General features: G+C 35.2%; 1 protein-coding gene across 1 annotated transcript in view; it reads right to left on the bottom strand.

Annotated features, from left to right (window-relative positions):
- The window catches only part of uxs1 (UDP-glucuronate decarboxylase 1), a 109,351-nt gene extending 97,417 nt beyond the window's left edge, over positions 1-11,934 (bottom strand). The window contains exon 1 of the mRNA XM_056465041.1: positions 11,144-11,934. Within this exon, the coding sequence (XP_056321016.1) occupies positions 11,144-11,231 (88 nt within the window). The 5' untranslated portion in view covers positions 11,232-11,934. The remainder of the gene's footprint in view (positions 1-11,143) is intronic.
- Positions 11,935-12,718: the final 784 nt, after the last annotated feature.

The raw sequence follows: 12,718 nt of genomic DNA, 5'->3' as shown, positions 1-12,718 counted from the left end.
AATCAACTGAATTTACACAGGTGAACTCCAATTAAGCTGCTGAAACATCTCAAGAATGATCAGAGAAAACAGAATGTACCTGAGCTCAATTTAGAGCTTCACGGCAAAGGCTGTGAATACGTACATGTGATTTTTCAGCTTTTTTATTTGTAATGAATTTGCAACAATTTAAAAACAAATTTTTTCACGTTGTCATTATGGGGTATTGTGTGTAGAACTTTGAGGAAATAAATGATTTTTATCCAATTTGGAATAAGGCTGTAACATTAAAAAATGTGGAAAAAGTGAAGCGCTATGAATACTTTCCGGATGCACAGTAGATGCGTGAACATATTGAGTATACTCGCTTCATTCGTGTGTCATATTCACTTCACAATAGACATGGATTCACATCATGGGCAGGGCTTCGGTCTGCCCGGTGACTGTAATTTCGCTGCTAAATGGCTAACATGGATTTTATTGAGAGAGTAGCTGTGTTTATGTGCTTTAGGAAGGCTGAAAAACTGTGCATATTCATTCAACATCATGTCCACTAGATCCCTACTGAGGCACACCCAGCTCTGTGAGTTCATCAACTCCTCCACAAATTATATCAGGATGATGGAAGCTTTCAGCGGTGCTTCAGACTGAGCCCAGCCCAGTCTGATGAACTGTTGTGCGGTGTCGGCAAGATTATTTCCCCTCAGGACACCAACAACTGGCACTATGTTATAATCACGCCCCTACAAGAGTAAGCTCCAGGTTAACGCGGCGCGAATGTCCGCTGAAGTTCAGATGTTCCTACTCGAGCGATCTGCACAATACTATTAGTACTGCGGCACAGGGTGTGTATTCATATCCACGTCTGGTGTGAACCAAGCATCAGAGCTTGCATGTGTTTTCTTCATGTCTGTTGCTATATGAGATCTACAATGAGCATGTAAGCAAAGTGTGGGAATATTCTGAATAAAAAAATTTTTAAATGTTTTGGTGTCTGAGATGACGGCGAGCCCTTGAGTAAAGACGAGCTGGAGCTCTGCTGGAAAGAGCTGTCTATTTCACCACCTTGCCGGTGGTATGGGATCAGAATAGCATGAGCTCAGCATCACTACTATGTCCTTGATTTGGACTTGTAGGGATGACAATAAATCAATGCTTTGTGAATCGAAATGATTCTGCATCAATTATGAAATTTTTTGTTAACATTTTAATTAAATAATATATTTTATTTAGTCTCATCATTTGCAATGATTTTACATATTCTTCTTCCATCATTTGTAATGTTTCCAAATTGCATTGTTTGTCAATTTTAGTGCTATCTATTATTTTCTGTAAAGCTGCTTCTGACCATGACATTTTTACACTAAGTGGTTATAAGAGAGACATTATAGGGATTATTAGAGGGATTATATGTAACTTCCTTAATTTATTCACTTAGGTAAGGAGAGATCTCTACTTAAGTATCATACTTAAAAGGAAAATGTGTTTTATGCATTATAAAGCTCCAAACGTAGCTTTAAGCATAAGAATCGAATTAATATATAATAAAAATGTATTAATATATATAAAATTAATTATAAATAATATATATATAAAAAACTATTTTCACAGTATGTCTGATAATATCTGAAATATTTTTTCTTCTGGAGAAAGTCTTGTTTGTTTTATTTTGGCTAGAATAAAAGCAGTTTTTCATTTTTTTAAGAACCATTTTAAGGTCAATGTTATTAGCCCCTTTAAGCTATTTTTTTTTTCAATAGTTTACAGAAAAAAAAAAATCGTTATACAATAAATTGACTAATTATCCCAACCTGCCTAGTTAACATAATTAACCTAGTTAAGCCTTTAAATGTCACTTTAAGCTGTATAGAAGTGTCTTTAAAAATATCTAGTCAAATATTATTTACTGTCATCATGGCAAAGATAAAATAAATCAGTTATTAGAAATGAGTTATTAAAACTATTATGTTTAGAAATGTGTTGAAAAAACCTTCTCTCGGTTAAACAGAAATTGGGGGAAAAAATAAACAGGGGGGCTAATAATTCAGGGGGCTTTACATGAACGTCAGGTAAAGAAAACTGCTTGCTTTTTAAATCAAGACACTAGTAAAGAAAGAGCCACGAGTAGAGAGGAAAACTGAATTAATAATCTTTCAAGCACCTACTCTATTTATTAGCATCACATTAACAGCGATGAATAGCTTTAAAGTAAAAACCACTGCCAATTCTGAATATTTTTCTGCTCTTTTAGGTTCTTTGTATCATAAAGATGAGCAAAGAATACTGAGTAATGACTCACTAATGCAACTGACAAGTATGAATGCAGACTGATGCCAGTAAATAAAATGCTTGTGCACAAGACTAATCATAAACAGGCCTCGACAGCCTTCTACATTTTTGAGGAAGAGCCATAATACGTGGGGGTAGGGGGTCAGTCGAAGATATGGTTTGCAGGTGGGATCCTGATGAATGCATAATTACCATTGTGACAGCTCATAATTATACTGGACTGCGGTCACTGTCACACTAGTGAGAGCCCAGCAGCGACTGCCTCTGATATTTTAATACTAGTCTGTGGTGATCACTATGGTAACTGATGCTCCTTACACTCAATGACCCTTTTCCATTTCCCAGTGACAGAGACTTTAGGTCGACATGAAATCAAAATGTACTTTTCTTTTTTTATTAATGATAAATGATGTGCACATCATTACTTTGTAAAAAAAAAAACGTCCTCATAGTCTTTAATCAAATACCATAACCTTCCCTTCACTCTCAAAACAACATTTTTTTCACTTCTGAATGCCTTTAGGGCAGGGATATCAGTCCTTTAGGCCGAGGTTATAAGTGTGTATTGTTTCTGCCCTGCTTTTGTCCATTCGTCTATCTTCCTTCATTCAACACCCATCACCTAATGATCCACTCCAATCAGTTCCCAAAAGACAAAATCATGCACCATTCTACATTTTAGAATCATTTCAATGCATGTCACGGAATGGCATGAAAAAATGGACAATTGCATTCCGACTTTCCTAAAAGGAGGGATATTGACAATTTAAGAAATTGTGTCATCATTGAAAACCTTTCACTCAGGAGTACAAACATGTTTTCAAACAAAGACAAATATAGCTGATGTTTATTTGTAGAATTATAGATATCGACTGATTATTGATAATGGGAAAATGTTTTAGGCAGCTAAATAAATAAATACAGAAAATTACTTGATATTATTTTTAACTTAGTATTTGCACATTATTTAAAAGAGCACCTATGGAAAAAAAATCTACTTTTCAAGCTGTTTGGACAGACATATGTGCATGTATGGTGTATAGACCGTCATATTGGGGTGATATAAGCACACCCAGTGCTTTTTTTTTTCAATTTAACAACATAAAAAACGGTGGACCAATTGGAGCGGTTTTCAAACCGACCACAACTTTACGTAGGAGAGCGGTCCCCCCGCCCACCAATATTGATTGACAGGCGCGTCATCATATCCTCAGTTTGTTGATTCACGTCCGCATTTTCAGCGTGAGTCGAAGCGATATCACTAAAGGTTTAAATTTTTAGATGCAAGGCTCATTGGGCTCAACACAAGATCAATATTCTCCACATTATCGCTCTAATCGGAATTATTGGTTGTATCTTTAGGTAGGTTTGCAAACATGTGTACTTATCATTGAGTCTACCTTATACTTCAGCTGTTTGCATTTCTCACGATCCCAGAAGCTCCCTGTGATCTTAACTAGCATGTGTTTTAGAACATAGGTTTCTATTGGGGTACACTCAAGACGGCTGGGCGCCGCGGACCGCTGCAGAAACCTATGTTTAGAATTCAAAAATGCATGGTGCGACGATTCGGGACACTTCATGTTTCTGCCGCGCTACAGAGAGTGTCTGGTGTGCCGTGTCGCGGCTTTGAGCGGCGCATCCGGTGCCTCAGTCAAAGTTAATTCAGTGTGCGTGGTTATTAGTTTCTGTGTACAATTTCGGCCCTTGAAACTAGCACACAGTTGGCTGTAAAACTGTACAAAGACACATATGATTTTCTACTCTCTGCTTGGTCTGTGTCCGAGTCGTACATGTACGACTTAATGCGGATCCTCTCCTTCTCTCAGTCTGCCTGTCTGTGTTGCAAACACAGAGCGGGTGAGCTCATGGCCCCGCCCCCTTGTTACGTTGGGCAGGAAGCCGAAACTAGTCTACATGTGAAGCAACACACCCCTAAATCAGCGAACTGTGGACACGCCCCCAACATGACACTTTTTAACACATTATAATAAAAAAATCTGAATTCTGTTTTAAACTGAACCTAAACTGGCACACTCAGAAGAACCATAATATTAATATTAAATCATAAAAAAAGAGGCAAACTATGTGCCCTTTAATAGTAATTTTGGGCATCACACAGGGCGTCAGTGTCAAAACTTCCCATTCCCAATTCCCTGAATTGTGGATCCGTCAGCACCGGTTCAGCGGTGTTGCTCGCTGCAGAACTTGGGAATTTTTCAACTTTTCAAGCGCCAGCGGAAGCGTGAGCCAATCAGATCGCTTTATGCATATACCTCAGCTCAATCAGTAGCCAATTGCTGTCTAAATTCAATGGCTGACACTGCTATGATAAACGAGTCAGCTTCAGACTAGGGTCGGGCGATGTCGACCAATTTGGCATTAAACGATGTCAAATGTGAAACATTGCAATGGACGATGGCATCGCCATTGTAGGCAAAATGTATAAAGTACTAGAGACCCAGACTTGAGTAAAAGTACAAGTGCTCTATCAAAAAAGTGACTTAAGTAGAAGTTGAAGTGCTCTTTAAGCACCATACTTAAGTGGAAGTACTAAAGTATTCAACATTTTTTGTACTCAAGTATTGCAAGTAGTTTATTTAAAAATTTACTACTCAAATACTGAAAGTAAAAGTACAAGTATTGTGTAATGTAGTTAATAATGAAAGCAGTCAAAAGACATCATATTGTTTTGTTTATTTTAAATATTTTTTCTTGGGGCACATGATTAAGCAGAACGAAAAGAAACATGGTTTACGATTTATTATATATATATATATATATATATATATATATATATATATATATATATATATATATATATATATATATATATATATATATATATATATAAAATGAGTCAAAAACAACATTCAGCGTGACGCAGCCTTTATGATAGCCAGTTAACATTAAGTGAACATCGCAGCATGTTATGAACCGCGTGAAGCTAACGTTAACTTATCTAGCGCTTACGGATAGTTCAAACTGCTGTGTTTTGCAGTTTGCAAATTATTTTTAACTTGATATGTTTCTTTAAATTCGACTGTGAATTTTTGAAGTCCAATATTTCGCAATCTTTCAGGAGGCAGAGTATGCACTTCATTCTATATGAATTGTCTTTCACTCCGATAAATGCAAACATGGACTCTATAGGGCCATGGGGGGTCTTCATCCTCATAGCCACTAACAGTTAAAAGTGAAGTTGGAATTTCTGGGTTTTCCATGTCGAAAACAAACTAAAGTGCTTGTCTGAATGATGACGAGCCAGCTTATTCAAACCTGTGACAGAGCCACCTGCTGCTCTGGCATTGGTAATGTGGGTTTGGAATGATTTGTAACATTTTTATAATTGTAACGAGTAACTATGCAGCACATGAAAAAATCTATCAGAGTAAAAGCATTAAACTCATTGAAAATATGTACTAAAGTAAAAGTGGAAGTAGGAGGAAAAATCAATTCTCCAGTAGAGTACAGATACAGCCTTTTAGTACTTAAGTACAGTAGTGAAGTAGTTCTACTTCGTTACTATACATCTCTGATTGTAGGTGGCGGTAAATTAATTATTTAAATAATTAATTAATTCATAACGAATTAATTAGTTGTAGCCTACCGTTCAACTACCTGATCTGGATGTCTTTGCTTTACCCATAACCAAATCATAAATAAATAAAGATAAATTACATTCAAATTACTACCTGTCAATCACTTTTTCCGCAGATATCTGGCATGAATAGGCAGAGTGATCTGCGTTTGGTAAAAAAGGTGCACAACAGTTTTTTGAGGTTTTCGCTAAATTACTAAGTACAAGTGTGAAAGCGAAAGATTGAAGCACTGATTGAAGCACTTGACACGTTACCTGATAGATTAAAAGACCGAAGAGTCATTAGATAGAGAGACTAATTAAATATCACATTTAAAAATTATAGTGAGACGCGATTCAGCGGTAGCCTACATCCTTGATAAACTGACCGACGTGCACTGCTCTCTTGGGTTTTGTGCTCAAAACTGCTAGAGCCCAGATGCGCGCGTACGCTACAGCGCATGACAGTGTGTGTGTGTTTGTGTCTGGTCACGTGATGTGCGTTTTCAGCGATATAGTGTGCACGGAGATCTTTTCAGAAATGCTAGGTGAAACGCCAGTATGGACGTGGATCATTTTTGTTCTAAAATGCCATTTTGAAACTAATACAGATTAGTGTAAATTGGGCCGTGTGTATTTTTCGTGAGCGGGTTGCTGCTGCAGCAGGGCGGGCTGGAGGATTGCGATGCCGGCTCAGCATCGTGATGTCTATCGGCCATCGGGGAAGGAAGATGGCATCGTCTACAACCTAAACCTACTTCAGACACACCTTTGTCAAGTGTTGAACATCAGAGCCTCAGATGGGCCAGGTGCCGTTTCTGTGTGGAGTTTGCCTATTCTCCCTGTGTTCACATGGGTTTCCTTCAGGGTGCACTAGTTTTCCGCTACAGTTTAAAGACATGCGGTATAGGTGAAATGGACTAAATTGGCTATAGTGTGTGTGAATGAGAGAATATGTGTATGTATGTGAGAATGTTGGCCAGCACTGAGGGTTGCACTATCAGTGCTGGGTTTTGGGAGGAAGGGCATCCGCTGTGTAAAACAATAGCCAAAGAAATTGGTGGTTCATTCCACTGTGGCGACCCTTGATAAACCAGGGAATACGCCGAAGAAATACGAAGAAAAATTCTGCAGCCTAATCAACAAGCAATTGTGCATACAAAATGAGAAATATCAGACTTTATTCAAACCAGCAATGTCTACACATATTGCTATTTCTTATCAGGAATCAGATTTTACTTAGAAAGAATACTCTTCAGACAATTAAATGCTCCAATCCCACATATCATGCATTATGTTTTAGTTCTCCAAATATAGAGCTAATAAAACCTGTCAGATTGTTCATCTAATTATGATTCTGCAAGACAAAGGTTATAAAAATAATTGGCAAATATATTTTTTTCTTTTGCTATTGCATAAATATGTATTGTGGAAGGGACGTTTATTAGCACTTGTACTAGAGCTGTCAAATAACACAAAGTTTAGCATTTAACATTACAGATCCAACAATAGGTCAGTGCCAAATGACACTTTCTCACTCCTAGCGAGCCAAAAACACAAGAACAACAGCAGACACATTAACTAAAGCGCTGAGATCATAATTAAAATACTTGACTAGATGAGCTCAATGTCCTCAATAATAAAAAAGGGATGAGCTGCATATGGGTCAGTGATGCAGATAAAGCAGCTGCAGATATCAGTACATGAATACAATACAGCTAAAGCATATTGCCCAGTCCAGCGTCAAAACAAATCTTCCAAAACACAACAGCAGCTAAAGGGATATAAACTCCCTGGCCAGTGTATTTACCAACACATAAAACTCAGAAATAGAATGTGAGAACTAAAAACGATGTCCTAAAAGACCATAAATACCTTCATGACTAATGAATTTCCATCATGATTCAGGTTAACTATAATGAAAATGAGAGAAACTGCAGAAACTAGATTACATATGTAAACAAGACATTCTCACACCTTTAGGCCACTTGTTTAGTTGTGAAACAGGGAGTAAAACTTTCACAATGCTAGTTTCTTCTTGGTTTATTTCACGTTCAAAATGCAATATTCCTAAACAAGGTCAATCTGTCAAGCCAGTAAACTGTCATCTCATTTATCAGAACACAAATGTTTATGTTCTGGTATTACGCTCATATCAGTCATCCATCAGAATTAACAACAACAGCTCTTCAGCTGTCTAGACAAGCTGTATTTCCCAGTCTTATTTATTTATATAATTTTTGTCATTATCTATATATATATATATATATATATATATATATATATATATATATAGAGAGAGAGAGAGAGAGAGAGAGAGAGAGAGAGAGAGAGAGAGAGAGAGAGAGAGAGAGAGAGAGAGAGAGAGAGAGAGAGAGAGAGAGAGAGAGAGAGAGAGAGAGAGAGAGAGAGAGAGAGAGAGAGAGAGAGAGAGAGAGAGAGAGAGAGATAGATAGATAGATAGATAGATAGATAGATAGATATACAGCAAAATAAATAATTTTGCTTGTTAAGCAAATATGAATGCTTTTATTAAATTAATAAATAATTTACTGAAAAATAAATAATTAGACAATTGAAATAAAGGCCTAGTTTTTTCATGACTATAAAAACTGTGCACAATACTACAGTATTTTGCCATAATTCCACTTAACACAGCTTTAATTTGTATATATTTATTTTTCTGAACATAATATTGCAGCTATCAATCTACAAAAGACACCCAGTGAAACGTAATTCAGTTTAACAATTGTCTATATACTGTAAAAAAACAATTCTCTGGAATATTTTCATCAGGAATCATTTGAGTGCATATTAAAAGAATAATAGTACATCACCAAAACATTGTCATTTTGTATTTATCTCAAGTCAGCAAGGAGATTTTAATCATTTCGACTGATTAAATGTAATCAAATTTAAAATGATCCATTATTCTTTTCGATATTTTAATCGGTGCAGCCCAGAATAGGTATGATTCCCTTTTCAAATTGTTCTTATTGTAATCACTGAAAATGCACAACAAAGTGTTGAAAAGTGCACATTAACTATTATTCATATATACGGTTGTCCCTTTACTCAACACTTTAACTCTTGATTTTGACTAATGTAATAACATGCACCTTTTGTAAAGCTGCTTTGGAATGATACTTATTGTAGAAAAGTGCTATACAAATAAACTTGAACTGAACTTTTCAGTAAATCTGTAACACAGAATGACGTTGGAACACAACCCGCATTTCCCATTTTATCTTTACTTAACATACATTTAAGATGTTTTCTGTATATAGAAATCAATATGTTTATGTTAAATTGATAGACACCAATAAGGACGTCTACTCTTTGACCCATATTAACATGGTATTCTTTTAAGGGCCAATAAAAGACCAGGAAATAACACAGTGTTACCATCTGACATTATAGCTTAAAATGGTCTGACTGGGTAATTTTTATGAGAAAATGTGCTAATAAACCCTCATAACCTTTCATTAATAACATATTACATTACATAGAAGACATCTCCAAGTTACTCAAGACAGCAGAACCAAAATGACAGACAAATAAGTGCGTATTGAGGTAAGGTTGGTTTTAAATTTGCACAGTCATTCAGTAACAATTTATGACACACTCTCTATTATGGTACTTTTAATATTCGTCCTGAAATCACATGCAAGTATGACTTCAAAACAACATTAGCACTATTTATTTGACTGTGGACAATGCTGTACTTTGATAGTCATTGGCTGCTAATATGATTTCACTATTATTTTTCACTATTCTGAAGGTATATTATTAAGTAGAAAGTCTGAGTGTGTGAATATGAAACCAACTTTACCTCAATTACCAAAAACAAAGGTCTAGCCTTTGATCCATATTACCACAGTAAGTTTGTATGATGGTTGACATTCATTAGACATTGGGTTTCAAACCAATTAAATTCTTTGCTCCTGTTAGTTTGAGCCACAAATATGACAGATAGACATAAATATGTGCCCTTTATGTTGCACAAGGCTTAATTTCTCGATTAAAAAAAAACTATTTAATGAATTAAACAATTCTACCAAATGAAATCATACAATAGAACTAGGAGTAAAATGTTCAGAAAAACATCCTGGTTATTGCACAAGACTCTGTTTTTGGAATTAGCACTTTATTTATTTAAAGTGTATTTAAAGTGTATTTATTTATTCATTTATTTATTTTATTTATTTATTTTATTTATTTTTAATTTATTTATTTATTTTATTTTATTTATTTTATTTATCAACTCTAAAAAAATCTGAATATTATTCTCTATGATGCACAAGCTTTGTTTTTTACAGTTATGTCTTTGTTGATTTTATATACAGTAATTAACTCATATTTGTATTAAGTCGAATACACTGTACACACTCGAATGAATTAAACTGACACCATTTGAGATCAAATATTCAAATCATAATATGTATATTTAGAAAATTTTAGACTTGATTTGCATATTTTATCTCAAATTATTTCAGAGTTTAATTCATTTAAGTGTTTACAATGTGTGTTCGACCTAATAAAATATGGATTCATTACTGTATATAAAATCAACAAAGGCAAAACTGTAAAAAACAAAGCTTGTGCATCATGGAGAATAATATTTAGACAAATTTAGAGTTGATTTGAATGTTTATGTCAAATGGTGTCAGACTTTAATTGACTTTAACCATATTTACATTAAAAGTTATTTTAAAATTATTATAAAATAAATAAAGCACTAATTCCAAAATCAGAGTCTTGAGCAATAACTAGGATGTGTTTCTGAACATTTTGTTTCTAGTTTTATTGTATAATTCATTTAGTTGAATAGTTTAATTCATTCGAATGTTTTTTTTGTTTTTTTTTAATCGAGAAATTAAGCCTTGTGCAACATAGAGGGCACATATTTATGTCTATCTGTCATATTTTTTGGCTCAAACTATAACAGGAGCAAAGATATTCATAAGTTTGAAACCCAGTGTCAAACTTTACCGCGGTATCCAACCGAACATGGCATTATTTTAAGAGCCATGAAATGACCAGGTATTACCAGTGTCACCATCTGGCACTGTACATTAGAGCTTCAAATGGTCTGGCTGGGTAATTTTTATGAAAATGTGTTAAAACATATCTATAAACCCCAATAACATTTCATTAAAACATAGTACACTCCATAACTTCTCTAGAAGACATCTCCAAGTTAATCATGACAGCACAACTAAAGTAACGTTAACATCAGACAGGCAGACAAATAAGTGTGTTTGATGTGTTGTCAGGTTTCTGTCATATACTCACAGGCGATGTACGCAATGAGAGCGAGGGCGATCAGGATCTTCATCATTCTTCTGTTAATGACTGTGATCATCCAGCTCATCCGCATCATCCTCCAGCACACACGGCATTGAACTCTTCCTCACCACCGCATCTCACTCTCGTTCACATACAAGCCTGATACTTGCAAATAAAACACGAGGAAGACTCGCTTAGGTTTTACAGCCCCCAAAAAATACGATAACGGACTTTCGTAGGGCAACACGGAAGTTTCTATTTGAACAGCAGCTGCACGACTATGCTAGCTATGCTAACTTATTTACAAACTATTACTGCGTCAAAAAGCATCCGACAGTTAAAGTAGTCCGGACAGTTTATTTTCGGCTTTCATCCAGATGAATCCAAGTTTATCGGTTAAAGAAAGAAAAACGGCATTTTGGTGGGCAGATATGAAATGTGTCCGTTAGCAATTTAGCGTCATGACTGGACTTGCAGCTAGGAGATGCTAACTATCTAAGTTACTGTAATGCTACGCAATAACAATCGCTTCTGATTAAATCCTCCTTGTTCCAACGGTCAAGGTTGATTGATAATTCAGTATTAATAATCAAGAGTTCAGTGATGTCTTTATAAAGCGATAAAGCGACTCCATATCAGGTTCTCAGAGCAGGATAACACAAGCGATGATTCCGCTATCGATTAACAGTCCTGTCGCGATAACAAGCTATTAAAACTCGTTTAGTTTACGCTTTAGTTTTATGTCTGACAAAATACTTTATTTCCAGTATATGTGACTCAACAAACGAAAGACGCTTTGTTTAAGAATACTGTCTTGTTCGTCGTCAGAGGAAAGCAATCAAATACAGATTTATTCCCCTTCAGAACAGTGGCCCATTCATGAATAACGTGAGTGGAGGGATGTCGAAGTTCAGTGATTTTCCACGTTGACGACTCCCCCTGTGCTTCATTTCACAGTTTCTGTGGGCTTTTGGGCTGCAGTCCTAAAGATCATCATGTTTACTCACTTCGGAATGAAGATATTTGGCAACATGATTCATCTGTTATGGGGTAATTTATTACATGCAGTGTGTTACAAATTATTATGCAAGTATCAATATGATTTAAAACAACAACATTACGTACGTATTTATTTATTTATTTTAAAAATATTTTTAAATACCTTAACTGTATCAATCCCATGTTTGTGAGATTGGTCATTATCACTATAAGGTGCCTTTGAGACATCAAAACTTTCAGAAAAAAAGTTTTTTGGATTTAACCACATAGTTAAATTAGACCTTAGGCTGTAAGAAATTAATGTTGGTCAAGACCCTGCACTTTTCATAAATAATCTGCAAGCAGAAAACCCGTAAACAAACCTTAAATTGTGTCAACCCTGTCATAGACAAATTCAAAGCAGTATAAGTATATTTTCATTTCAATGTGATCATAAAATGTATATTTTCAGAAAGGCAACGTGTCCCTTTACCAACCCAACTTTTTAGATTATGACAAAAGTCTATTTATAATAATGAAATTATGGACTATACATTTATTTCCCAATAAAATATGCAATCGTTGCATGTTCTTTTCAAAATT

This window comes from Danio aesculapii, chromosome 9 (genome assembly GCF_903798145.1).
Source record: "Danio aesculapii chromosome 9, fDanAes4.1, whole genome shotgun sequence".
NCBI lineage: Eukaryota > Metazoa > Chordata > Actinopteri > Cypriniformes > Danionidae > Danio > Danio aesculapii.
The sequence above is the reverse complement of the archived record's forward strand: the minus strand, read 5'-3'. Positions and strand labels throughout refer to the sequence as shown.